The 25,870-nt window shown below is 43.1% G+C and overlaps 1 protein-coding gene across 3 annotated transcripts in view; it reads right to left on the reverse strand.

Annotated features, from left to right (window-relative positions):
- PRICKLE2 (prickle planar cell polarity protein 2) overlaps window positions 1-25,870 on the reverse strand; it is a 195,311-nt gene that overhangs the window by 23,949 nt on the left and 145,492 nt on the right. For all 3 annotated transcript variants that reach the window (XM_073350993.2, XM_073350998.2, XM_073350995.2), the window contains 5 exons: window positions 15,371-15,484; window positions 13,243-13,380; window positions 11,681-11,884; window positions 5,597-5,783; window positions 1,400-2,263 (listed from right to left, as the gene is read on the reverse strand). In XM_073350993.2, coding sequence (XP_073207094.2) covers window positions 1,400-2,263; window positions 5,597-5,783; window positions 11,681-11,884; window positions 13,243-13,380; window positions 15,371-15,484 — 1,507 coding nt within the window. The remainder of the gene's footprint in view (window positions 1-1,399; window positions 2,264-5,596; window positions 5,784-11,680; window positions 11,885-13,242; window positions 13,381-15,370; window positions 15,485-25,870) is intronic.

Consider the following 25,870-nt stretch of genomic DNA (forward strand, 5'->3'; position numbering starts at 1 on the left):
AATTTGCAGATGATACAAAACTATTTAATATAGTTAAGGCTCAGGCAGACTGCAAAGAGCTACAAAAGGATCTCACAAAACTGGGTGACTGGGCAACAAAATGGCAGATGAAATTCAATGTTGATAAAGCAAAGTAATGCACATTGGAAAACATAATCCCAACTATACATATACAATGTTGGGGTCTAAATTAGCTGTGACCACTCAAGAAAGAGATCTTGGAGTCATTGTGGATAGTTCTCTGAAAACATCCACTCAATGTGCAGCGGCAGTCAAAAAAGCAAACAGGATTTTGGGAATCATTAGAAAAGGGATAGCTTATAAGACAGAAAATATCATATTGCCTCTATATAAATCCATGGTGCACCCACACTTTGAATACTGCGTGAAGATGTGGTCGCCTCATCTCAAAAAAAGGTATATTGGACTTGGAAAAGACTCAGAAAAGGGCAACAAAAATGATGAGGGGTATGGAACAGCTTCCATATGAGGAGAGATTAGTAAGACTTGGACTTTTCAGCTTGGAAAAGAGACGACTAAGGGGGGATATGACAGAGGTCTATAAAACCATAACTGGTGTGGAGAAAGTAAATAAGGAAGTGTTATTTACTTCTTCTCATAACACATGAACTAGGAGCCACCAAATGAAATTAATAGGCATCAGCTTTAAAACAAACAAAAGAAAGTATTTTTTTCACACAACGCACAGTCAATCTGTAGAACTTCTTGCCAAAGGATGTTGTGAAGGCCAAGACTATAACAGGGTTCAAAAAAGAACTAGATAAATTCATGAAGGATAGGTCCATCAATGGCTATTAGCCAGGAGGGGCAGGGATGGTGTCCCTAGCCTCTGATTGCCAGAAGCTGGGAATGGGTGACAGGGAATGGATCACTTTATGATTAACTGTTCTGTTCATTCCCTCTGGGGCACCTGGCATTGGCCACTATAGGAAGACAGGACGCTGGGCTGGATGGACCTTTGGTCTGACCCAATCTGGCCGTTCTTATGTTCTTATGTTTGATCCAGTTATTTAGGGATTTTATGTGTATGTATACCTAGCACAACGGACAGTCAAATCGGAAAACAAAGTTAACCATGGAGGTGCCCTCTGGATTCAAAAGCAAATCACCGGCTCTGCTGCTGCTTGGCTCCACCACACAGCCACAGGGCTTCAGACTCTGATTTTTGCATTGCAAAAATCTATTACGATTGTCAAACCCTGGAGGCATCCCTACCTTTTCATCATCACCCACATGCATTCCCTATGCTGCTGCAGAGCTCTGCAATTCTACCTCCACACAGCAAACCATAATTTTGTTTTAATAGGTGGATTCACCTACCTTTCTGTCTGGCTGCAGGATTAACAACAGAACACTGTGCTAGCTGGTAGTGTCTTACCTGTGGCATTTGAAAGGGCGAGGGACTCCATTGAGCCCCGTGGTGTTTGCTCGGTGGGTGTTAGGGCCTCAGTGAATTTAAGTGCATTGATTGGATGCCTTGTTCGACACTGTTGGGTAGACATCCCGCCTTCTTCTTCTTCATCATATTCTGGAACTTTGATGCTTCCTCTGGTTTCATTAAAACTCTGGTTAGACATATCGCTGTAGCTTTCTTGTGACCTAAGCCTTCCTGAGTAATAATCTTCTCTGCACTCCTGGATGAAGCTTCCACTATGCCCCTTCATAGCTATAGATGAACTTCTCTTTGGATTGCTGAAATGTTTGGCCCATAAATCTGGTTGAGTGCCTGGGACCTGTCCTGGGTTATAGGAAGTCCTTATATTACACTGGCTGAGAAGTTGCAAGGGGCTTTGGGATTGACTTTGCTCCATTTGATTTCCATAGTGATAGAGTTCATCTCTACTCCTCCATATGTGCTCTCTGTTTAGGCTAGGAGTCTGACTAGACAAACTCAGCAAATCCATCTGTAGCGACAGTGGGTCCACATCTGCAGAAAGTCTATTTGAGGTCACTTGCAGTTGACTGCACTGATTTAACATGTTTTCCTCCACTTTCCCTTTGTTCTTGCCAATTTTGGCACTGCGGCGGGACTCCTTTGCTCTTGCGTTCTGAAATGCCGAATCTGACGAATCCGAGCCGTTAGGATCATCGCCCACGCTGCATGCCCTCGAACAGAATATCTGCCCTTGTTTTGGTAGGAAAGGTCGACCAAGTAGGGATTTCTTGCACTGAGCACAGCAAAAACAGGTTTCTGTAGCATGCCAGTGTTGGCCATCATAAGTCATCTGGCCCTGGTCAATACCTTGGGGGAGGGGGGGAGAAAAACATATAGAAAGTGTAAGAGCTATGTCATGAATTGGAAGTTACTCCCCAGAAATTTCAGTGGTTTCATTTTCTAACAATTCATGAAAGATGAATCAAGAATGAAAACACAGAAGGCCCTGATTCTACAACCTTTCCTCATGTTGAGGAGCAAGCCCATAAAAATAATCCACATATAGGTCCCAATCCTTTGGTAACTTCAATGGGACTACTAAATTGTGTAAAGTTAAGTATAAGTCTTCCCAGGTTCAAGGCCTAACCAAAGGACTTACTTAACGTAGAAACGGTGGCACAGCTGAGTCAGGGGTTATTGAATTTTAAATACTTATTTCATATTTTAAATGGTAGGAACATGAAAGTTTCTTCACAAAGTTGTTGAAGTCAACGCAATAAAACCACTAGCTACTTAAAAAAACCCCACAAAAACCAACAACCCAGAAGAGGAATTTGTGCTGCTTTCCCAGGTTTGAGATGCAGCTAAATATAAACCCATCCCTGCCCTTGACTGCTCTATTCCCTGTAGATTTTAAGACCCAAACTTCTTTTAACTATTCTAGCCTCTTCTCTAAAGAGGAGAGGTAAAGAGACTACATGAACAATCACCTTGGATTGCTTTATACTCAAATCCATTAGGTAGCAGCCATACAGAGGATAAAGTTTGCCTTCACTCAGCCCTGCCTGGCTTACTGAGGGAATTAAATTCATTGTAGGCCTAACAATGAGAATCTGTTCTGAACAAGCAGACGCATGAGGCTTACCAGTCATAGGTTACACCAGCTGTAACTTCAATTGATCACCACCATATTTACCCAAGAATTATCCCTGCCAGGTTAGCTCTTCTTTGTACTCACAATGGGAAGCTGGCTTTAAATCATTTGTATTCCCTGAAATCCTCTTTACTAACTGGTGTTAAAGGCTTCACTGCAGACTAATGTGCTGTATCTCCACTCCCCCACACCAAAATTCAGTTTTTTAAAAATGGGGTAGCCAATGGGAGAGTGGGCAAAGGGCAGTCTATCCGTCAGCACTTAACCCACACAACCACTAAACCGAAACACAGTCATTACATTGTCACTCCAACCTCCTGGGAATCCTGTGGGGAAGATTCAAAATGCGTTTTCATTAACCCTCCCTACCCAAATGTGTACTGCAAGCGGAGAGCAGTTAGTCTGTATTTATAAACAGAAGAGCCTAACACCAAAAGAAATTACAACAGACTGGCTCAAAGAGAGGCAGACAAAGAATGTGTGTAGTACATACGTGGTAATCCTTTTTTTGGTCAAAGATATAAATATTTTCCAGGGGGGTGAAAACAGCATCTGAAGACACAATTATAATTCATATTTTTATATGTCTGGTTACATTGCAGTTCTCGGGAAAAAGTAATTACCTTAGTAACGGCTGCATGATATACAGAATGCTCAGGGCATAAAGAACATTATGAAGAACTCAACTATATGTGTGTGCAACACAAGTTTGCACATAGAGAGTACATTTGACTAATTTTATATATATAAATTTTCCCATTAACCCATTATAATATACCCATTAGCACATTCTATTCCGAGCTAGAACTGTTTTCAGTGTAACTCTTTTCTCCAGTGTAACAAGCAAACCACTTATATTGCATTTGAATGCCAAAGGGAGAGAAAGCAGTGGGTAGAACATCAGCTTTTTATTAAGCCAGATAGCATCCTCTCTCCTGAAGTTACTTCCAGGAGAAGCATGAGGTTTCTTTCTCATTTAGAGGCCCTGCTATACACCCCAGTTCTGCAAAGATCTTAAGCTCGTGCTTAGTTTTAACTGATATGACGCTTAAGCTCATGTTTGCATTAATTATTATTATTATTAATAATAATTTGTATTGTGGTAGCACCTAGAGGCCCAAGCCCTGCTGTGCCAGGCATTGCACAAACCTATGGTAAAATACATTCCCTCCCTTGGAGAGCTTACAATCTCAGTAGAAGACAAGGGACAGACAGGTGGACAGCACAAAGTAACAGTGAGACAAGTGTGATAAGCATAGCAGCTGCTTCTCCAGGGTTGAGTGTTCTGAAGGCATCACAGCAGACATCAGTTTTAAGGAGGGACGTGATGGAGGACAAAGTTAAGCATGTCCTTAAGTGCTTTGCTGAAATTTTTATTCCTCCGTTGACTGTTGGGCCATTTCATGTGAGAAAAAGGGTTCCCCACCCCCACCGTGCAGTACTGCATAAAAATGTGCACTTACCTATGGGTACAAATAAAAGCCTGTCTGTGCATCCATCCGTGTAAACAGATTTTTTTTTTTTTTTTTACAACGCACAGCAAAACAGCCAGGCAGATTCCAGAATGTAGTAACATTAGCTGCCAAGCTCATGTTAACCATTGTGATTGGTACTAGCTTAAGGAATGTTAATGTATCAGTGTTTAGGAATGAAATGAGCTAGCACCCAGTGTACAAATGTATTTTTAGAGCAGCAAAATATCAGCACCAGAAATCTAGATTAAGTCTGCAGTTGTTGTTAGTTTTCTTTTTCTTTTCCTCTCTCTCTTTCTCTCTCTCTCTTTCTCATTCTTTTTTTGCTGAGCATATCGCATCTATTTGTGGATTAAAAAAGCAAATTGAAATGTTAATGATTTCTAATGAACACACATTTCCCCTTGGAACAGCTCATTAACCCATATGCCCCCTTTGAGAGCTGGAGTGAGGAGGATCAGCTACAACAAGTGCAAGAGTATTTAAAAGAAAATGTTAAAATGGACAGTAAATGAGTCAGTGAAATCTTTGCTTTTGGTAGTTTTATTATCTCCTGAGACTGCTTTCCAATGTTCTTCCTGTTTCAAAAAACCCTCCCTAGCACAAAAGGGGATATGATCAGCCTCTCTTTTGCCTCCCTGTAAAAGCAGTCATTTAAACAAATAAATTACCTGTCTTGATTCTCCAGGAAAAGTCAGATGTTTGCATCTATAGTTATTTCCGCAGGGCAGGGACATGGCTGGCGGCAGCTGTGCATAGATTTTCCTCGCACAGCGGAAATGCGGCGGTATTGACTGAAGTCCCATACAGACTCCTGCACTGCCAAATGGTTTCCGAAGGATTTATTGAAACAAGTAACAGTGCCAGAAATGTCCTTTCAAGTAAAAGTCATTTCAACAGGTTGCCTCAGGTGTGTTCCGCTCAAAATATTACCAAACCAATGAAATAAAAGCAACAGCACAATAAAGCACTATATCACCGTCTTAAATGAACCCACATCAAAAGCTGCATGACTTCATTCCCCCCCCCTTGTGCGCTCTCCTGTTGACAGCCTGCAGGGAATTTTGCCCTTACCTATGTGTTGTGCACAGGTGTCGCAGAACTCCGCATACAAGGACTCAAAGCAGTTGCAGCAGTACGGCCTGCCTTCCTTCATGATGTACCTCTGCCCCCCCAGCACCGTTTCGCATTCAAAACAGCAGAAGTGCTTCATGTGCCAGTGTCTCCCTTCGGCCTCGGTGCATTCGTCTGCAAAAATGATCTGGGAAAAGCCAGAGAAGGAAATGAGCCAACCAGGATTGCAGACGGACAGAGAGAGGGCTTAGAACGTGGAGATTTGTGTTACGCCGGCCACGCCGCTCTCCTCCACCGCCTTTGTCAGTTTCCCTCTCCTGTTGCGTACTGTCCAACATGTGGACTGGGAGCTCCCTGGAGGAAGGGAGTGTCATCTTTGTTATTTGTCTCTATGGCACCTAGCACAATGAAGCCCTGAGCCCTGATCAGGATTTGGAAGTAAAAGAGCTGCCTTGGTTTTATTTATAGCCAGGGGGATTGATTTTAATTATGATTTAAATCAGCAAGCAGGAAACCTTGATTTAAAACGTCCATTTTAACCATGCTCTGCATTTCTGCTTCTTAGTTATTTTCTTAAAGAAATGTTGATTCGCATTGATTGGTAATCTCTAAAATGCGTTGAATTGCACCTAAATCTTGGCACTAAATTTGGTGCTTCTGTTTGATATGCAAGAGGCTACGTTCTAGCTATACACCTTTATTTAAACCAGTGGTTCCCACACGTGTTCCACCGTTTGTGCAGGGAAAGCCCCTTGCGGGCCAGGCCGGTTTGTTTACCTGCCGCATCTGCAGGTTTGACCGATCGCGGCTCCTGGTGGCCACGGTTCACTGATCCAGGCCAATGGGAGCTGCTGGAAGCGGCGTGGGTCAAGGGAAGTACTGGCTGCCACTTCCAGCAGCTCCCACTGGCCTGGAGCAGCGAACCGCGGCCACTGGCAGCCGCAATTGGCCGAACCTGTGGACGCGGCAGGTAAACAAACCGGCCCGGCCCGCCAGGGGCTTTCCCTGCACAAGCAGCAGAACAAGTTTGGGAACCACTGATTTAAACAATTGTTTGGTTTAACTGAGAGGTCCCCAAACATTTTACTCATGACCCACCAACTGCAATGTGTCTTTCTTGGGGACCTAATGTTGTCCCTGTTCTTCCACCTCTCCATACCTGCTCCCCTCCCCTTCTCAGCCCCGCAATCACCTGCTCCCCTCCCTTCTCAGCCCAAGCCTCCTGCTCAACTCCCTCCAGCCCTCTGGTTCTCGCTTTTCCAGCCCCATCCCCTTCTGCAGCCCTAGCCAGTTTCTGTCCCCCTGTGACCAGATTGTGATTGCTGACTGTCTGCTTGCTGGCTCTGGACACTTCCTCTGAGCCGCTGCTGCCTGGAACCCGTTCCCCATGTCACTGCCTGCTGCCCAGAGAGCGTGTCCATGTGCGGATCCCTCCCAAGACCCACTGGTGAGCTGGGACCCACCATTTGGGAAACACTGGCATAATTTACCTTTATTCAGATTCTTAACTTTTCCTTTTTTTATGTTAGAAAAAAAATGAATTATGCATTTCTGATTTAGTAGATGATGATTCATTTCGTACTTATGATTTGTGCCAAGCTCCATTTGGATGGAAAGTCAACTCCCATTAAAAATGCACAAAAACAGATTTTTTTTAAAAAAAAGAATAAAACTACCCTGGATACATAAGAAAATAAAAGTTGACCAAACTGTTGATCAAAACAGCTTTTTACTTTCAAACAAACTGATTTATTTAGAAAAAGTAAAGAATATCTGTAGTTAGTGAGCTGAACTGATTGTTTCTGGCCACCATGCCCTTCAAAGTTTTAGAACCTGTAGATCTCATCCTCTCAAACCATGGCTGTATCCAGAGATTGGAAGAGGAAAACAGGCTTTCCCGCTCTTTCAACTCCTAATTGGTTTCTTTACTTTGAAAGAACTAGTCATTGAACTGAACTAGTGGAATAAACTGAACTGAAAAAAATATTCTCTTTGCATCTTCTGAAAGCGGCTACTGCTGTCAAAAGCTGACTTAGCCTTTTGACAGATTCTGGTTCCAGGTGCTTAGCCAGAGACTTCCACAAGTTCAGTGGTTTAACTCTTTAAAACTTGGCAGCAAACATGTATGGCTGAATATTTATTTTTGCATTCAATTTAAATGATTTTAATACATTATAAAATGTTTAGCTTTTAACATAACTTGTCAATTTCAAAATTTAATTTTAAATAGGTTTATTTTTGAAAAAATAAATCTGGATTTAATTTAAATAAAAAAATCCAATTTGAATAAAAAACTGGTTTTTCTTTTTTACTTTAAAAAATGATCACATTTTATCCACCCCGTTTATAGCACAATATTGCAGGCAGGCACAGCACTTCACAGGAAAACAAAAAGTTTAGATCCTCTAACCGGGATCTTACTGTACTAATTAGGATCACTGCACGAATTACAGTGCAAACAGAGTCACTATTTATATAAAGGTTATATTAAGGTACCTGGTGTCTGAAGGGTTAATGAACGACTCATTGATGCTATAAACATGTTACAGACACGAGTAGTGTGAGTTATAGATGATTCTGAGCACATCAGTGGATGATGTGAAGTCAAAGTAATAAGCAACTTCTTGACCTGTGGGACTCTGGATTAATAACTGATTAACCTTTTTTAAAACCCCTATTAATCATTTATGAACCATTTATAAAGGGAACCTTAATATAAAGAGTGACTGAAACACAACAAAAACGATAACCTATCGGGGTGAGGAGCGAGACGGCAGCAGTAATGCGTAGCATCCCGACAATGCTTTTCATCCACAGACGGCCAAAAACGAGAAGGAATCAGCATCCCCATTTTATTGATGAGGAAACTGAGGCCTGGAGACGTTAGCTGAGTTATTTGAGGTTACACTGAGTGAACAGCTGAGTTGCAAATAGAGTCTCGGCCTCTCAACTTCTAACAACATTCCTATGCAGTGAACTACTTGGCCTCCGTGACAGAGGCTAGGACCAGCACAGTATATTCCGCCGAGCAGGTGAATAGGAAGCTTTGTTTTGCAGTTATTTCATATTATTTGTGATTATTTTTGGACGTAGAAGAAGTGTTTTAAAGAGGGAATTGAACAGGGTATTTGTATTAGAATTTGTAACAGGACTTTGCAAGGATAAAAGTACATGAAAAAAAGTTACTCCGCTTAAAAGAACCAGAAACAGGGCCATTTCAATGGTTAGGAGTTTGTTTTTTACTGGGAACGTTACAAATATAATTGGATACATAAGTCAATGCTCTTTATACTTCATGTGGATATACAGTGGGATTTTTATTGGACACTTGCACAGAAGGGATTTAGGATTTTTATAATACTTATGGTTTTCCACACTTCAGTTTTCATAACTATCCAAGCCAGAACAATTTCCTTCACCAGCCTTTAAACTGAGATTGACACTTGAGAAACATCCAGAATCAGCCTCGAAGGTTTTTTTGTATATTTGTTCTGCTTCTCATATCCCTTTAATCTCCTCTATGAAGGTCTATTTCAATACAGTGTAGAGTCAAACTCCACATATCATAAGATATAGAATGCTCTCTCCTCCAGTGCAAATGTGAGGTTTCTGCTGGTAGACCTGGGTACAGTGGAGGCACCATCATCCATGGCTGGGATGAAATTGCACCACTTGGTATGTCATTACAGGAAAGTTACTGAAAAGTTCTCCAAGGCCCTGACCCTGTGAGTAAACCTAGACCTCGGTTAGCGTGACCCTGGGCTGATTTGAACCTGAAACCTCCCAGTGCGAATCTCCTGGGGTGCAAACTTGAAATCAAAGGGAAAAATATTCATGAACCCTAACAAACTGAAACCACCAAATTTTATATGGCTTTGTGTGTTTTCTCTACCACTTAGTGTAGAAGTTGAGCTATATCAGGTCTACACACACTCACACACCAGGTGCTGCAGGCCTATCCACAAAACTCAGAACATTGCAGTGTCAGTTTATTTTAATGTTAGTGGCTGTATGCAGAGAGTATCCAACATCAGCAATCCCACAATATGGTGATTATTTTTCTAAAGGAAGAACCTGTCTACAGGCAAGATTTGACTTTCGCCAAGCCCTAGTAGCTCAGCAGGCCTGACGTCATTTTTCTGTTTAGCATTTTTAGTCTGAGCATAAAAATCTTTGCCTTTTATAAGTAACCAATCACAGTCCATGTTAGAGCTGAGTCAATAATTCCTAACAAATTATTTACTTTACGAATCAGCCCATTTTGTTTGGTCTGCGAACATATTGCGATTCTCTCCGATTTATTCATTATTTAACATTAGTCACATTTTTGCACAAAGTTAGTTTTGAGCTCGGAAATCAAAGTAGCATTGCATAGTTTTCAGAGTAACAGCCGTGTTAGTCTGTATTCGCAAAAAGAAAAGGAGTACTTGTGGCACCTTAGAGACGAACCAATTTATTTGGTGAGCTGTAGCTCACGAAAGCTCATGCTCAAATAAATTGGTTAGTCTCTAAGGTGCCACAAGTCCTCCTTTTCTCATTGCATAGTTGTGCTTGTCCTATAAGCTGGACAATACTGGTTCTGCTCCACGACTGGATGAGCTTAAACGTTGACAATCAGGTTTCTGGTGCAAATTATTGTGGAAAGAGAATTTCAGCTTCACTGTGAGGATTCGAATATTTCCACAATCCTTGGTGCTACTAAAACACAGTCCCACAAATGTTCATGGAAAGTGAATGTCCTTTAAAAATTGAACAGGGAATGTTCTGCAGTATTTGCTAAGCTCATGACATTATAGAAGAGGGGAAATGGTTAGCAGTCAATGCACATTTGCAGCTTTCAGCTACCTTGAACACAAAGGTACCATGAGGCTCTCTCCATCCAAAAGTCTCTACAACCATACTGTTCATGCAAGGCCTACCAGGAGGCAGAAGCGGACTGTTCAGTGGACAGCCTAGTCAGAGGACAGGTGAGCTCCTGAGAATCCCCCACAGTACAGAGTTGCTGAACTGGTAAATTAGCTTCCCTCACCTACACAACACAGACTCTTATCATGGGCCTGGACTCTGCTTCTCCTGTCATCCCCATGGAGTACACAGTGGTTTCTACAGCCCTCCAGCTGTGAGAATCCCCTTGCAAATCTCCCTAAGGAGAAGCCGAGACATGGGTCCGGTTTGGCCTATGAACTGTTCAAGACTAATATTTCCTGCCTGAGCAGCGGCTCCATTCTCCACCTCCCAGTCCTAGGAGAGACATGGTGCTGGCTGGAGAGGGAGTTGGAACCTACCTACATTGCTAAGGAGCTGGGGGTCTGGGGTCTGTAGGAACCTGAAGAATTCAGTCTGATAAGCTCCTCTATAGCCCTCCTGGACCAAGTTCTGATTTAGGGCTCAGCCATCTCCAGGCTGCGTTGCTGCTTTAAAATTTCTTCCATGGCTGATGGTCACTCAGAGTAACAAGCCCATTATTCATGTCTCTCTGGTGCCTCTAATTTCATGGGGACATCACTCAGTGAAGTCCCAAAATCAACGGAGTTCCATGCAAATGTGGTGTCTTCCCGTTCCCTTTTACTGATGAAAAAGACTGATGGCAGCATGAAAGCAACATGGGGCAGAGATGACCAAGAGGGACACGTGCTGCAGGAACGGAATCTCGCAGCGCTACTTTCCTGCAGGAATAATTTGCTGGTCCCCCTCATTTTGACCCACATGGCTCCCCGCAGTTGGACTCTGGCGGTAGTTGGAGAGGCAGGACCCTCTCGGTTAGGATGGGGAGTCTCCCAGTCTCATGGCCAATGGGCTGAGCACAGGCTGTAATTAGGAGAATGGCAGACTTGAATGGCCACAGGATGCCCCAGATCAGTATCTCACGGCGAAACAGGCAGTGCGGCTAGAAGCTAGGCAACTCCCACGGTCCAGTAGTTTCACATATTCCATGGGCCAGTAGCCACGGCAGCAAATTTGGGATGGATGAGCTGAGTTTTTGAAGAGGTGGCTCAGTGCCAGTCACTGCGATCAGAACTGTCTATGTAGTAACCCAAAATAGCATAACACAAGCACCGAACACAAAGCGGAGCTTGTTCTTACCTCATCACACGCGGCACATCGAGGCTTCAGGCATTCCGCATGGTGTCTGCCACAATAAATCTTCCCCTCTTGATAAAAGTAGATCAGATCAACCAGCAGCTCATTACAGACCGTGCATATGAAGCAGGGTGGGTGCCAACAAACGCCGTGGCCTGCTCTGGAGGCAAATACAGCGATGTCGCCTCCACTGATTTGGCCCCCACACTGGCAGAAGAACAACAAACAGGAAGAGGGCTTGGTTTGACACTAGTCCGAAGGGGCACACCACGTTTCAGAAGGTGACTTATACAATGTGATAAAGCAGGAGCTTTTTCCCCCCACCCCCTCCGGCTGACAGTGTTTGGACCCATCCAATGAAACCTGGTTTTGGTGTCACCATCTCTTTGATCCTAGACTGCGGTTTAGGGCAGCCCAAAAGGACCCTATGCGCTACAGCTGTCTCTCTCTGGACGCTAAAGGCAGCAAATCTACACAGTTTCTCCGGAGAACAAACAGAGAGGATTCTTGGGACGCTAGTTGGTTACAATTACTGCTGTGTCCCAAAGCTGGCTTGACTCTGGCTACCTTCTGCTGCACCCAGCTCTGTGGCACTGTCTTCGCAGGCTAGCCAGTCAGATCCTATGGGCAAGCGTGGTGCCTTCAGGGAGCATTTCCTCCATAGGCCTGTAAGGGGGGAAATGGCCTTCCTGGCATGGCTGAGTTTCTGCTGGTTGGGGAACTCTATGGAAAAGCCAAATGGAGTAACCACCTTGGCCAGCTGGTCACTTATCACTGCACTGAAAAGCCAAATGCTTCTGAAGATGTCAGATGTAACAATACTTCCCTTTCACTTACAGCTTCCTGAACTGAACACCAGGGGCCCCATTCATCCTTCCTCCATCATCTGGCTCCTCCCTCTTCCAGCAGTCGCCCTTCCCACAACCCACTCTCTAAATATCCCAAAACCAACCTCCCCTACTGATCTGGGCTCATTCCTCAACTTTCCCCTCTTTCCCGCACTGGGCTGCTTCCCTGTTGTTTTCCCACTCTGGCTTCCAGCCAATTCCCTCACTGACATTCTGGGCGTGAGCTCAATCAAACTGCCTCAACCCTGTTTTGGGGTCAAGAACCAGTGTTTCAGGAGTGGTTCCTGTGGGGAGTACAGGCTGGAGATTAATCAGGACTATTTCCAGCCGTGAGGGAGGCAGGATGGGTTGGGATGCCTGCCCGGACCGAGTTGTGCATGAAATGGACACCACTGCCTGCTACCTGACCTGGGAAACCCCTAAAAACACCCAGCTTGTTCCCACTTGGGAGCTAGCCAGTTACCTAAGGGTTAATTCAGCCTTCTGGCAGGAGAACTTGGACGCAGAGGTAGAGAGATTGCAGTGCATGTGTGAGAGTATCGGATGCATGCATTCCCTCTACATAGGCACAGGGGGATCAGACTTCCCAGTGCCCGACACAGGGACAGAATGGCTTGCTCTCATTTAAAACAACCCAAGCTAATGTACAGAAAGCCCCATGTGAATCAAAGGAAGCCACTGGGCAGAATAATAACGTGTCCCGTAATTGGCACTTACCTGTTCGCAAATGGCTCCGGTCATGGTGACGGGGAATGGTCGAACATTGCCTCTCCCTAGATTCTCCCTTTTCCTTTGATTGCTGAAGAGTTTGAGCTCCCTCTTCTCTTCCTCATCCAGTGAATTACAATAGCGGACCTAATAGGCAAGCAGTGATATTTTGCTTTACCATGAACAGAACCACAAACATACTTGTTGTAACTGTGCCTTCTATTTTCAAAGCTTGGTTGGGTTACCACCAAGTGAGAACTAATCACTTGAGACTCGGCAGGGATGATCTGGAGCAAATGCAGTTATGCTGATTCAGCTGGCTGAGGATCTGGCCCAAGTAAGGAAAGGCTGAGACCATGAATGCTCTTTATAATCCAGTAAAGGATAGTCATTTATTTCCTTCAGTCTTTTCATGCTGGAGGTATTAGAGCAGCCCTGTAATGGTTCAGCAACAAGCTCTCCTGTGACACCCACTCTTCATAAGTTTATGATGTGGTACTAATTATTTGCTATGCGATGAAGACTCTATGCCCAGCTGCAGCTAAGGATTTATTAGAAATTCCAGATTTTTTGGGGCGGGGGGCAGGGGTGGGAAAGGGGACGATGTAAACAACAAATTCATAATCTCACCGAAAGTTCAGAGAACGAGAGGTTTCCACAGTTCAAATATTATTTTTGTGCTTACAGATTTGATCTGATTCTAATTTGAACCCAATGGAATCGGGTTATGGCATTTGGGGAGAAATGTTACTGCCATGAGCAGTAACAGGGCCAATCCCACATTCCTTACTCACATGAGCAGAGTCATCGAATTAACTGAGTTTCAATGGGAAATGGATGCCTAACTCCCTCCCTGTTTGCAGAAAAATTCCAGGATGAGGACCCGAACTTGTAATAGCCAATTACGTATTTATTTATTGTCAGGCACTGCAGATTCTCAGGGAGCTGCTGAAGCTTAAGCCCTACGGGATTGGGCCCTGAAGAATTTGACTCTGTCCTCACTGGTGTTCAGAATTCTCCTTGATTCTGATAATACTGCATTGTATTTATATGGCATCTTGCCAGGCACAGACAAGCACATTAAAATATGACCTAGATAAAACAAGTTACGGACATGTCTTTCACAGAGGAGCAATGTGAGGATCATTGTTTACGCAATGGAACTTCATGAGATATTCAAGTTCAACGTCCGCACACATAAGAAAAGAATTTAAAAGATGGGGCCCTTTTTTGCTGTCTCATAAACAACACAGGATTTAATAATTATCTGAATACACCTTCCATTGCTGTAAATGATTTTGACTGGAAACTCAGAGTTGAGGTTCAACGTCTATAAAATCACAGATCTTAACTCGTCCTCTAGCTGTTCAGCGCAAATACAGAATCACTCCCTGTTTAGACACATTTGCAAGCCCTAGGTGAGACAAAACAGGATTTTGTATAGACTTTGGAGTTAATTTTAAACCAAGCTCTAGTTGATTTAACTGGAACCTTAATACAATTGTAACAAAGTTTTTGCCTTTGAGTGTAGAAAGGTTTCTTTGTTTTGCACACACCCGATTTTAGGAAGATGAATTAAAAAAATTAAAATTAAAGCTAAAACTTAACCTTTAAAAACAAAACAAGAGCTTCTAAATGAATAATGTAGCTATCACCTTAATAGGGATTTAACGAGTAAGGATCTCAAGAAATTAATGTTCTATAGAAATTTATTTACAAATATGCAGAGAAAGATCTCCCCTGTCTACAGCTTTTTTAAACCATCCTAGAAAATGTAATAAAGAATTGGATACTTGCTATCGAATGCTGTAGGTTGGTTTAAAAGGTTAGGCTTTTAAATTCTGGAGGAGTTTTGCATAAGGGAGCTTACAGCAATCCGTGACAGTGAAAGGCACCTGGCCATACCATTTTCATAGCACAATATTCCAGACAGATGATAGAAAACACATAAAAGTTTATTGGTTCTTTTTAAAATGAAATCAAGAAAACTCCAACTGAAAGCTGCAGTAATGTAGCAAGATTCTTTCAGTGGATCGGCTAATCATGACACCAACGCTAAATCAAAAAGGTGCATTCCCCTCAACACCAAATATGATATATTGCAATGTTTAAATTACGGTATTTTTAAACCACTCACCTCATTGTCATGCGGCGGCAGCTGGTGCAAAAGCTGCTTAATGCGCAATTTCTCTCCAGGACTGTTCACGTAGGGCACTTTGTCTTCCGGGAGGCAACTGTAGTACTGATGAACCTAAACATTAAAGAAGGTACTGCAGTACAATGCCTTGATTGGCTTTGACACATTCTCCTCAACTGACAGAACAAAACACTCGGAGAGCAAGTGGTCACTAAAAATGAAAGGTGCAAATGGACAAAAAATGCTTTTAAAGTTAAACCATCTGCTCTTCTATATATGGAAACAAAGCAACTCAGTTTGTTTTTAAAGAGAGAGATAAAGAGGCGACAGCAGGAGTTCCATGTCTAACCTAACTCTCAGGGGTTGTTCTTTACCGTTTTCTCTGTTAACGTCCATACTGTTAGCATGTTTCCCTTGGCCGGGAGAATGTGTTAGCATCTGCCTTTGCAACAGAGGTTAACAATGCTACTCCCTGGCACCCAATGTGTTAATGGGTACTTTAGCCTCCACCTACTCTGAAACCCTCAAGGTCTTTTCTGTAACAATTTGTGAAAATAATCAGCAGATAGAACCTGTTGGAAGGCTTGTTTTTCTCTCCAGTCTCCGAGTATATAATTAAAACAATTATTTAAAGTACAGCACGGTGGAGCGCAACGTGCCCGCCTCCTAGGAGATTGTGCCCGCCTCCTTGGAGATCCTCTGTGTGTGTGTGTGTGTGAAATACACGCACAACTCCAGCTCATCAGTCGTCTGGCTGATACTGGGGCTTGGGTGAGGGCTTGCTGGCTGAGGCTCAACTCATTGGAGCCTGTGGTGATGTTTGAAGGCTTGGGAAGAGCACCCAGAAGGTTTGACAGAAATTAAATTGTCCCCCTTTGGCCAAGGGAGCGCGCCCACTGGTCAGCTCTGAAAATTGCAAAGAATCAGCTGTAGGTAGATACTCTGATGGCAGATGGCTCTCTTTAATCTGTGCTTGGCTACAAGGGTGTGGATCTCAGCATGGCTCCTCGTTCCTTCGCCACCTGGAGGTTAATCTCCCGCTGTGCATCTCTACTTTACGATACCATAGAAATTTAATCGAGAGCAAGATGTAGCTGCCTGCTAATTTAGCAGGGCTTCACTCAGACAGTAGCTTCCCACCAGGTCCCCTGTGGAATTTAAGATGGGTTTGGCCTATGAAATACCAAGGGATCTGACCTTCCTGAGACAGTACCTCTCCCCTGGTGCCAGCCCACTGCAACAGCAACTAGGGCTGCGGTGCCCCAGCTAACAAGATCTTTCAAAGGATAGAAACTAGGGAGAGGGTCCTTCACCCTGGAACTCTCTATCCCACTGGTGCTTTCAGGTGGCTGCTGCCCGACTTACCTCTTCTCCTGGGGGCCTTTTCCCAAAGGGTGAGTGAGGAATGTGGAATGCACGGCCAGTGGAGTCCATTTTATATTTTTAGAGTAGGAGAGGTTTGGGGAAGATTTTTCACCCTTCAGGTGGCCTGCCTTCCTCTAGCCCCTAAAGCACTTATGGACACCCCACATCCCAATCACCGAATGGGGGCAGAAGGCAGGAGCCATAGCATGTTAAGGGGGAAAACTGGCCAGCATACCTAAGGGACTGACCTCCAATGAGGGTTGTGCTTCTGAGGGCTCGTTCACACATGGTTCACACATGGAATAGCTACTGTAGTTTAAGGTCACACCCTATCTTAATCTGAAACAACTTTCAAAAGTCACTTTTGAAAATCTCCCTCAGCCTGTTTTATTCCGGAGTCCTTATCTGAAACAAGCCTAATCCTCCAATCCTCCCATCATTGCTTTCATACTGATGGTGAGTTTTTTACATGCCTCCATATGTATTTTTGCCCTGCTGATGGCAAGGGGCTTACATGCAGTATGGACTGCTGGATTCCGAGAACCCATTGGGCAATATGCAATGATCCAAACAGATGGCACAGAATTCATTTCACTAATGCAACAGATAGACAACCTTCTAGTGTGGAAACCAGAAAAGAAATGGAAAGTTCCAAATAACTCTTATTTAAAAATAATAAATCAAATACTAAATACAATAATACTTACTTTCCATTTATAGAGCATCCTTCATCCAAGGATATCCAAGTACTTTACAAATAATTAAGCCTTACAACACTGTGCCAGGTAGCAAATACAACCCCTTTAGGAAGGACTAACTGAAGCGTACAGATGTTAACTGATTTATCCAGGGTCACGTAGCTAGTCGGTAGCAGAGTTACTTATACATTCCAGCAGGAGCTCTGACTGCCAGACCTTTCATCTAAATGCTGGGCTATACCACCCTCCATATTACTGAGGTCTGCTGATTTCCAATCAAGTGTCTGTACCGATAGCTTAGCCTCTTTGCTCTATATCACCTGGGCTCAGATTGTTGTAAATGAAGATCTTATGCACAATTTGTCCTTGAAGTTGAAGGAGTCCAGAAATAATTTCTTCTTGACTAGCTGCCAAATTACATTATGTTGTTCAGGTCCCCCAAGTAATGAGCTGTAAGACACACATTGTATGCTAAAGGAGCTACGGATCTAATGCAGGTCTGCACTCTGGTATCTGGTAACTAGGTGTTTGTTTCCTGGCCATCAGACAGACAGATGTGTGCGTATGGCCATTAGTGTTTCCTCTGGGAATTTTTCCATTTCATCTCAGGAGGCCCGCTGGAGCCAGCTCCCATAAATTTAGCAAAATATTTCTGTAGGGATGGGCAAATTAATTTGGAAAACAAAACAAAATAAAACAAAAATAGCAGGCCCAGACCTGCGCGGCATTGCCTAAAATGAACCTGAAACATTTTGTCATATTCAGATCAGCTTCGGCAGGCCTTCCACGCGGTATCTGTCAATCTGCAGAGTCAGCGGAAGGACTGTCCTCACGAAGACATCTGTCTGTTCCCTATGAGTACTGACCCTCCTCCCTGGTAATGCCTTGGGACCGCCATATGATCCATCATGTGGGATTTTGCACAGTCATATTTCCCCTGGCTGGTGTTTTTGCTTGTATTTGCCCAAAGGACCAAATCCTTGCCCCAATGGGTACACTCTAACAATGGAAAAACAGAGTGATTGTTATATATTGATGCCGTTAGTGGCCACAATGCGCTAGGTGCTTTCTAGATGTTCAAGAAGGGATGGTCCCTTTCCCAAGGAGCTCATGGGTTAGGGACGCAGAGACAAGTTGGGGGAAAGGGAACAATTAAGGTTATTTTTTAAAAAAGCTTGCTTGATTCTCAGGAGGTAGCATAGCAGGAATGAGTCTTTAACCATGGTCAGCACCTGCATTCTGCCCTCCCTGCACATCTCCCATGCTAATGACTGACGCCTGGAAGAGAAATGGATGAAGTGGGGAAAGCATGAATAGAGGCCATGGGAAGATTGGGCCATGGCAAGGGTTCCACACCAAGACACATGGACATCGTCCTGCCCTGGAACACCAGGAGGGTCTCTGGAATGTCAGCTTCCTGAGTTCGGGGAAAATCTGGATACTCACAACCTGTCTTATAATTGCTGATTTTGTGAGTGTGTGTGTAAGAACCAAGCCAGAATCCAGCCCTTGGATGCCTTTTGTCTACTGTTTTTTTTTTAAAAGGAAAAATATAATTTGTTTATGGCTTCTGTAGCAAGGAAATGGAGCTGCTTTTTACCTTGTGCATTTATACAAGGGCCGGTCTACACTACCGCAGTCAATCGATCTAACTTACGCAATTTCAGTGACATGAATAACGTGACTGAAGTCGACGTAATTAGATCCACTTACCGCGGGGGCTACACTGTGCTGTGTCGACGGGAGAGCATCTCCCGTCAACTTCCCTTACGCTTCTCGGAGAGGTGGCGGACACAAATCGAAGGGAGAGCGCTCTCCCATCGATTTAGTGTGTCTTCACCAGACCTGCTAAATTGACACTCACTGCACAGGTTGCAGCACTGCGGATCTACCAGTAAGTGTAGACCAGCCTTAAGTGAAGGGTCCCAGCTAGGTATTAAGGGGGGAATCCTTCCCCGGCTTCCAAGGGCAGGGAGGGCGCCCTGACAGTGGACCTGGTGCGTGAGGTTCCACTGGGGGTCCTCCATTGAGAAGGTTGTGCAGGCGATGGACTCTGGCTCTCTGCACACATGGAGTACAGCTCTGTGCCCCAATGCAAAGGAGAAGTTGCATCGGAGCTAGGAATATTTCCTATGCAAATCCCACCCACCCCCATCTTCCTTGCTGTGGTGGGGACTTAATACACATGCAAAACTGTAGGTTGCCGCAGCAACTGTGGAAGTGGCGGAAGAAAGATTCCTTCCCCAATGCACCCCTCAGCGATCTGACGTGGGCACAGGACTGAATTCTCTTCCCTAGGATTGGGACAATCACTGAGCCATGGAGCATTCATGGCTGTGTAGAACAGGTGCTGTCTGTTTCTGTCCTACACAAGTTTTTTGCAGATCATATAGTGTTTAACACAGAGATTGAAGTCCCTTTATCTGAGGAATTATTGAGTAGATCTGGGCAATATTTTGTGTGCGCGCCACGTAATTGGCTGAAAAATGCAGCTGAGGGACGACCAAAAGTGTTCATGAATTCGGATTGAATTTGGTGAATAGTTTTGGCTGCAAAAAATGGGGGGAAAAAATCAAAATAGTCAAAACATTTTGACTTTTCATTCCAAAATGATATTTTGTTTAGAAATTGAGCTAGATTTAACTTAAAAGGGGGGGGGGGGAACACTCCTGAAAATGAAACAAAACGTTTCATTTTGGGTTGGAAAAATTTTTGTTTTTATTTCAGAGAGAAACATTTTTAAATGGTCATTTTGGATTGACCTGAAGCAATTCCCCCCATCTGGATTTTCTTGGTGTGGCCACTGAACCAACATATCCGTTATTTGCCCAGTTCTATTACCGATATGTTGGCCTTGCTGGGTCCTGACAGACTGCTCCGAGATTCAGCCAGGTTGCAGCTGGAGAGCATAAAGCATTGTCTCACCAAGCCTGAGACAAATTCACGTGTGTGAAAGAGCATGTCACCTTTGATGGCAATTCTCTCTCCATACAGAAGGTTCACACAGTGGTAGGGGGAAAAAATAGTTTGGAAATAAATGGGTTTTCAACTTAGAGCAAATGTGCCAGGAAATGAAAGTTTATACCAAAGAATATGACAAATCCTTGGTGTTAACCAACTTCAGAAGCTGTCGCAGTTCTCTATGTTTAGTCTATTGTTTAGCTGTTTACTGTACCCTTAATGGGTACTATCTATCAATTCACAGCTGGATAGGGAGTCTAATTTAATGGTTACAGGGACTGTGAGGCAGGAATCACGTGTTCTATTCTTGGTTCTGCCACACGAAAGTGAAGAGTTTCAACAACATCCATTAATTTGGTGGGGGGGGGGGGGCAAACCGAGATACCTGGGGCCTGATTTTCAGAAGCGCAGCAGTCTCGTTGAAAACTTTGTTTTTCTGGAAAAATGGCATTTTTGATTAAACAAAAAAATCTTTCAGGGAAAGCTTCTGCTTTCTGTGGAAAACTTCAACTTTTAATTGAAAAACCTAAAACATGTCGGTTTTCTTTTTCTTTCTGACAAAACGTCAGAATTATCCACAGACTCTCCCCTGGCCCATTTTCCAAACAGCTCTAGTGCAAAACACCCGCAAGTCTGTGATGTCAATGAGAACAGTGAGTATTCAGCGCTTCTGAAAAGCAGGCCCTACGGTAATACTAATAAATACTAATAATAATGAAGGAGAATTCAAGATGGGTATCCCAAATAAGTAGAGATGTCTGAAAAATTTGTTCTTTCCAAGTCTCAGTCTGTTTAACTGTGAAATGGGTATAATGTCATTTGTCGGCACACAGTGAATCATTATACTTTTAATTCATCGTGTGTAAAATACAGATGGAAGATGCTATGTAAGGACCTAATTCAAAACCCACAGAAATGAATGGGAGTCTTTCCACTGACTTTTGCAGGCTCTGGGGGAGCCCGAAATACATATAAGATTTGATTACACCACAGAATCATGTTGTAGCGTAACCCAAATAATTTTTTTTACTGTTAACTATTTTTAATTACTACACTATTCAGTACTTTTGCCACATACAACACAAAAATTCAGTTTTGTGTTATTTCTCTTTGTAACAACCTCCTTTATCTGTAGCTGTTTTAGCAAGCACTGTTATAATTCATAGTCTCTCGAGGAGGCTAAATTAGATTTCACTCTGAATTAATCTGTGTTCATCTCTCCTCCGTGCCTTGTGTCCAATTTGAATTAGATTTACTGTGAAGGAATTTACAAGATCTCAGGCCAAATCCTAATAAAAGTTAACCCACGTCACAGACCCCAAGATACAGCCTGGACCAGTAACATGACCGTAATGGAATAGAAAGGCATTGTAGGGTGGGACCCAGGAATACCGGCAAGGCAAGGGGAGTAGCTCCAACGGGTCTGGTCTTGCTTTTAAGGAGGTCTCTCTCTCTCAAATTCACAAAACAAGCGAGGAAAACAAGACAAAATGAAAGATATTGGTCTTTATACTCATCGTTCTTTTCCCAAAGTATTTGAGTCTCATCTTCCCGCATCCACCTCAAAAAGTAGATCAAACAATATACATTTTAAAGAAGATATTTACTAGCAAAAAAGCTAGTAAGTATTTTGGAAATTAACAGCTCCTTCAAGAGAAAAAAAAATCCTTGTAAAATGAAATTAGGAAAAAAATTCTTTAAAGTTGAGCCAACTCTATTCAATTAATTGAGGGAAATAATTACATTAGTACACAAATGCTTGTATGTTTTCCAGTCTTATTAGTTCTGGGGGTGTTTTCAGTTTAATTCCTCAGTTTCGAAGTTTAACCTTCAAACTCTGAATAAATGATAACTTCAGATTCCTTTGGTGAATGTATTTACTTCTAGTGACTAAGTATGCAGAACCTCTTTCAGAAAGAAAAGGTTGCACACACTGCAGGGATTCAGTTGTTTGTTTGACAAAGACATTCCATGGGCAAGGAATTGGGAGCAGCATCGGCTGTCCTTTTGCCTTGAGCTGCTGCAGCAAAGTGGGGCTCAGCCATTATTTTCCGCCCATGACAAACTCTGGATGGTATCTGAAAATCTGAGGTTGCGTGTTTAGAACTATAATCTGCATCAGCTGTTCTAAAAAATAATCGCTCTCATGTTTCTCCAGCCACATTCCAGTGAGACCCTCTTATTTACTTATTTCTCATTAAAATGTCAGTCTGGGATCTGATTACTCAAATTGCCAAAATAAAGCCCTTTTTACAGTTCAGACTATTCCTCTGCTTCGGTTTCATTGGGAGCATTGTAGCAACAACCATCCGAAATACAATTCCACAACATAAATAACTTTTTAATATTTAAAAGCTTTATTGCTCTTAAAACATAACACAGGGATACTGATCTCCCTCTTTGTTTTCCATCCAGATAGCTGCATGGTCTTCATTACTGCAATATCCGAGCCTTCAATACCAAAACCACAACTCTCTAACTCAGGGGCTACAGGAGAACTTGTTTAGCTGTGAGAAAGTAACAATATTCTAGTATCAGGACAACACAACTAAAAGAGATGTGATCACGTGTAGTGTGTTACATAGTTGGTATTTCCAACATCTCAGCTTCAACCCAGCCAGTCCCTAATGCCTTTCTTAGTATGTGATGCATGTTGCCAAAGCTGCAAGATCATTAGTGCAAGAAGCTTAAGTATCTGGGTTTGGTTGATATCAACACTGAACATGGGTTTTAAACAGCTCCCAGGCTTCTCTTTTGAAGGTGTTGTGCAGGTTTCCTTTGAGGACAAGGACTGAGAGACCAGATTTGGAGAGATCGCTTTGTGAAAAGTGGTAACTCATGGACAATAGGGTGTTTTTGTCATTTATCATTTTTCTGTGTGAGTTCATTCGAGAGCATAGTGTTTTTCTGGTTTTACCCACATAGTTGTTGTTGGGGCATTTAGCGCACTGGATGAGATACACCACAGGTTGTGATTGGCATGCATAGGAACTGTGGATCTTGAAAGATCTGTTGTGGGGGGTATTGATCATCGTACCAGTGGAAAGATTATGTCTGCATGTTTTGCATCTGTTGTTCTGGCAGGGTCTGGTACCACTTTGCGTTGGTGTGTCCCAGTCTGTGGGGAGCTTGCTTCTGATGGTGAGGTTCACTCATGTGCTTAAAGTCAAACACATGCTCAAGTCAAACACATGCTGGAAATGGCCCAACCTGATGATCACTTTAGATAAGCTATTACCAGCAGGACAGTGGGGTGGGAGGAGGTATTGTTTCATATTCTCTGTGTGTATATAAAGTCTGCTGCAGTTTCCACGGTATGCATCCGATGAAGTGAGCTGTAGCTCACGAAAGCTCATGCTCAAATAAATTGGTTAGTCTCTAAGGTGCCACAAGTACTCCTTTTCTTTTTGCGAATACAGACTAACACGGCTGTTACTCTGAAACATGCTCAAGTGCTTCCTTGGATCATGGCCAGCGCACTCAGAACTTTGCAGGATCTAGCCCTATGCAAACTAAAAGCATTAGGTATATAACTGGGTGTGGATCTGCAGCATATTGTTCCATCAGGAGTTACTGAGAGGCACATACTTATATCCCGCATAGAGCTCTGTGCAAAATCCATGAATGTCAGCAGTCAGTCAGGGAGCAGGATGCATTGAAGTCCACCAGTGACAGCGGGATGATGAGTCACATCTTACCTATGAGTAATCAGGGGCCAGGAGGGGACTCATGAGAGAGCTAGCATTGCTGCAGGATTTGCTTATGCAGCAAAGAGCTCCTGGTTCTACAGTCCTATCTGGGAACATAGGAAATTCTTATCCCTCCTCACTGTAAGTGAATGGATCATGTCGGCATGCAGAGCTGTTTACATAATGAGGTGCGGGGCCGTTTCTGCTGGTACATGTGTGTGTATGTGAAATCCACTTGTGGCCTCATCTCATGACCCTCTGTGTGAGAGCTTGAAAACGAACATTGGCTTAAGTGGGAAGAATGCAGCAAACAGTTTAAACAAGTCTGCACTGGCTTGAACTAGCAGAGCTGCTTCTGCAACTCATCTGGCAGAGCACTTAAAACTCGGGGATCCAGGTTCTAGTCCCTCTCTGACTTCTCCCTGAAAACTAGCTTATTAAATGGCCTTTTTACAAGATGGTTCATGGACTTTAATAGTGCGTGTTTAAAACGGACATACCTCTAAAGAAATGAACACTGTTTTCTTGCTGTAGTTGGTGTTTATATTTATATGATTCAGACTGGGCTAAATTAAAAAAAAATACCTCCAGAATTTTGCATGTGCCCTTATTTACATGTCCATGGAACAGAATTCTACAACTTCGATACATGAAAATTACAGCATCTGCAAACTTAGAGGAAGGGTTAAAATCTCTCTGAAAATTTGGCCCATCATGTATCATATAATATTCATGGGGAAACAATATATTTCGACAAACAACCTTTGTATTAAGTCAACACATATACAGCTAGTCAGATACCACAGACAGATGACTAGTACTTACTATTTGTAGTAGTCGTACTACAGTAATGTCTAGGTTCCCCTCCGTGAGATCGAGGCCCATGTGCAAGGCACTGTACATACACATAGTAAGAGAGAGACCCTGCCCTGAAGGGCTAACAAGCTCAACAGACAAGACAGAAAGGAGGTATTTATATCCTCCATTTTACAGATGAAGAGCTAAGGAGCAGAGTTTAAATGACTGGTTTATGATCACACAGAAAGTCTGTGTCAGAGTCAGGAGTTGAACCCAGATCTCAACTCCCCGATCCAATGGCTTAACCAGAAGACCATCCCTTCCCTTACCTGATTTCTGTCCAGGGCTGGGGCTGGGGCTGGACACTATAATTAAATCCAAACTAGGAAGGCAAAACATTTTGTGAGTGCAATTATTTTTCTAGTTTAATACATGAAGACTGGATTTTGGCGTGAGCCTCTGGAATCTCTCCACTTAATTTCCTCCCTAAACATTCCATACTGGGCTGAACCATTGTTTCGGCTCAGAGAGACAGAGTGTGTATGTGGGGGGTAAGAGGACATGCACAGGGGGGTGAACTAGATTTGGCTAACAAGTGTGGAAATGGACCTAGCGATAAACACACAGAGAACAAATAAAAACTCATATAAAATTGGGGAGCGACCACAAACAATCTGACTAGCTAATGGAGCCTAGCGGCGATCACGCAGGAAGAATTAATAAATCTCTTTGGCAGGAAAGAAATTATATTAAAAGAATCCTTGTATGTTTGTTAGTATTTAAAACCACATTAATCCATATTATAATTGAGGAACACCAAGGTGTGCATATAATCCCATGCCTCCGGCGCTGGAAATCATTCTGTCTTTGATTTTAAGCCTCACGGTACAAGACAGGTGTACTCGTGTAAGGTGTATCGTAGATGAAAATCCTAGGTGGGATGAGAACGTCATCACCGTATAAGTCTAGATGCACCCTCAAGGGCCCTT

The sequence above is a fragment of the Lepidochelys kempii genome, chromosome 7 (assembly GCF_965140285.1).
Source record: "Lepidochelys kempii isolate rLepKem1 chromosome 7, rLepKem1.hap1, whole genome shotgun sequence".
NCBI classification, from domain to species: domain Eukaryota; kingdom Metazoa; phylum Chordata; order Testudines; family Cheloniidae; genus Lepidochelys; species Lepidochelys kempii.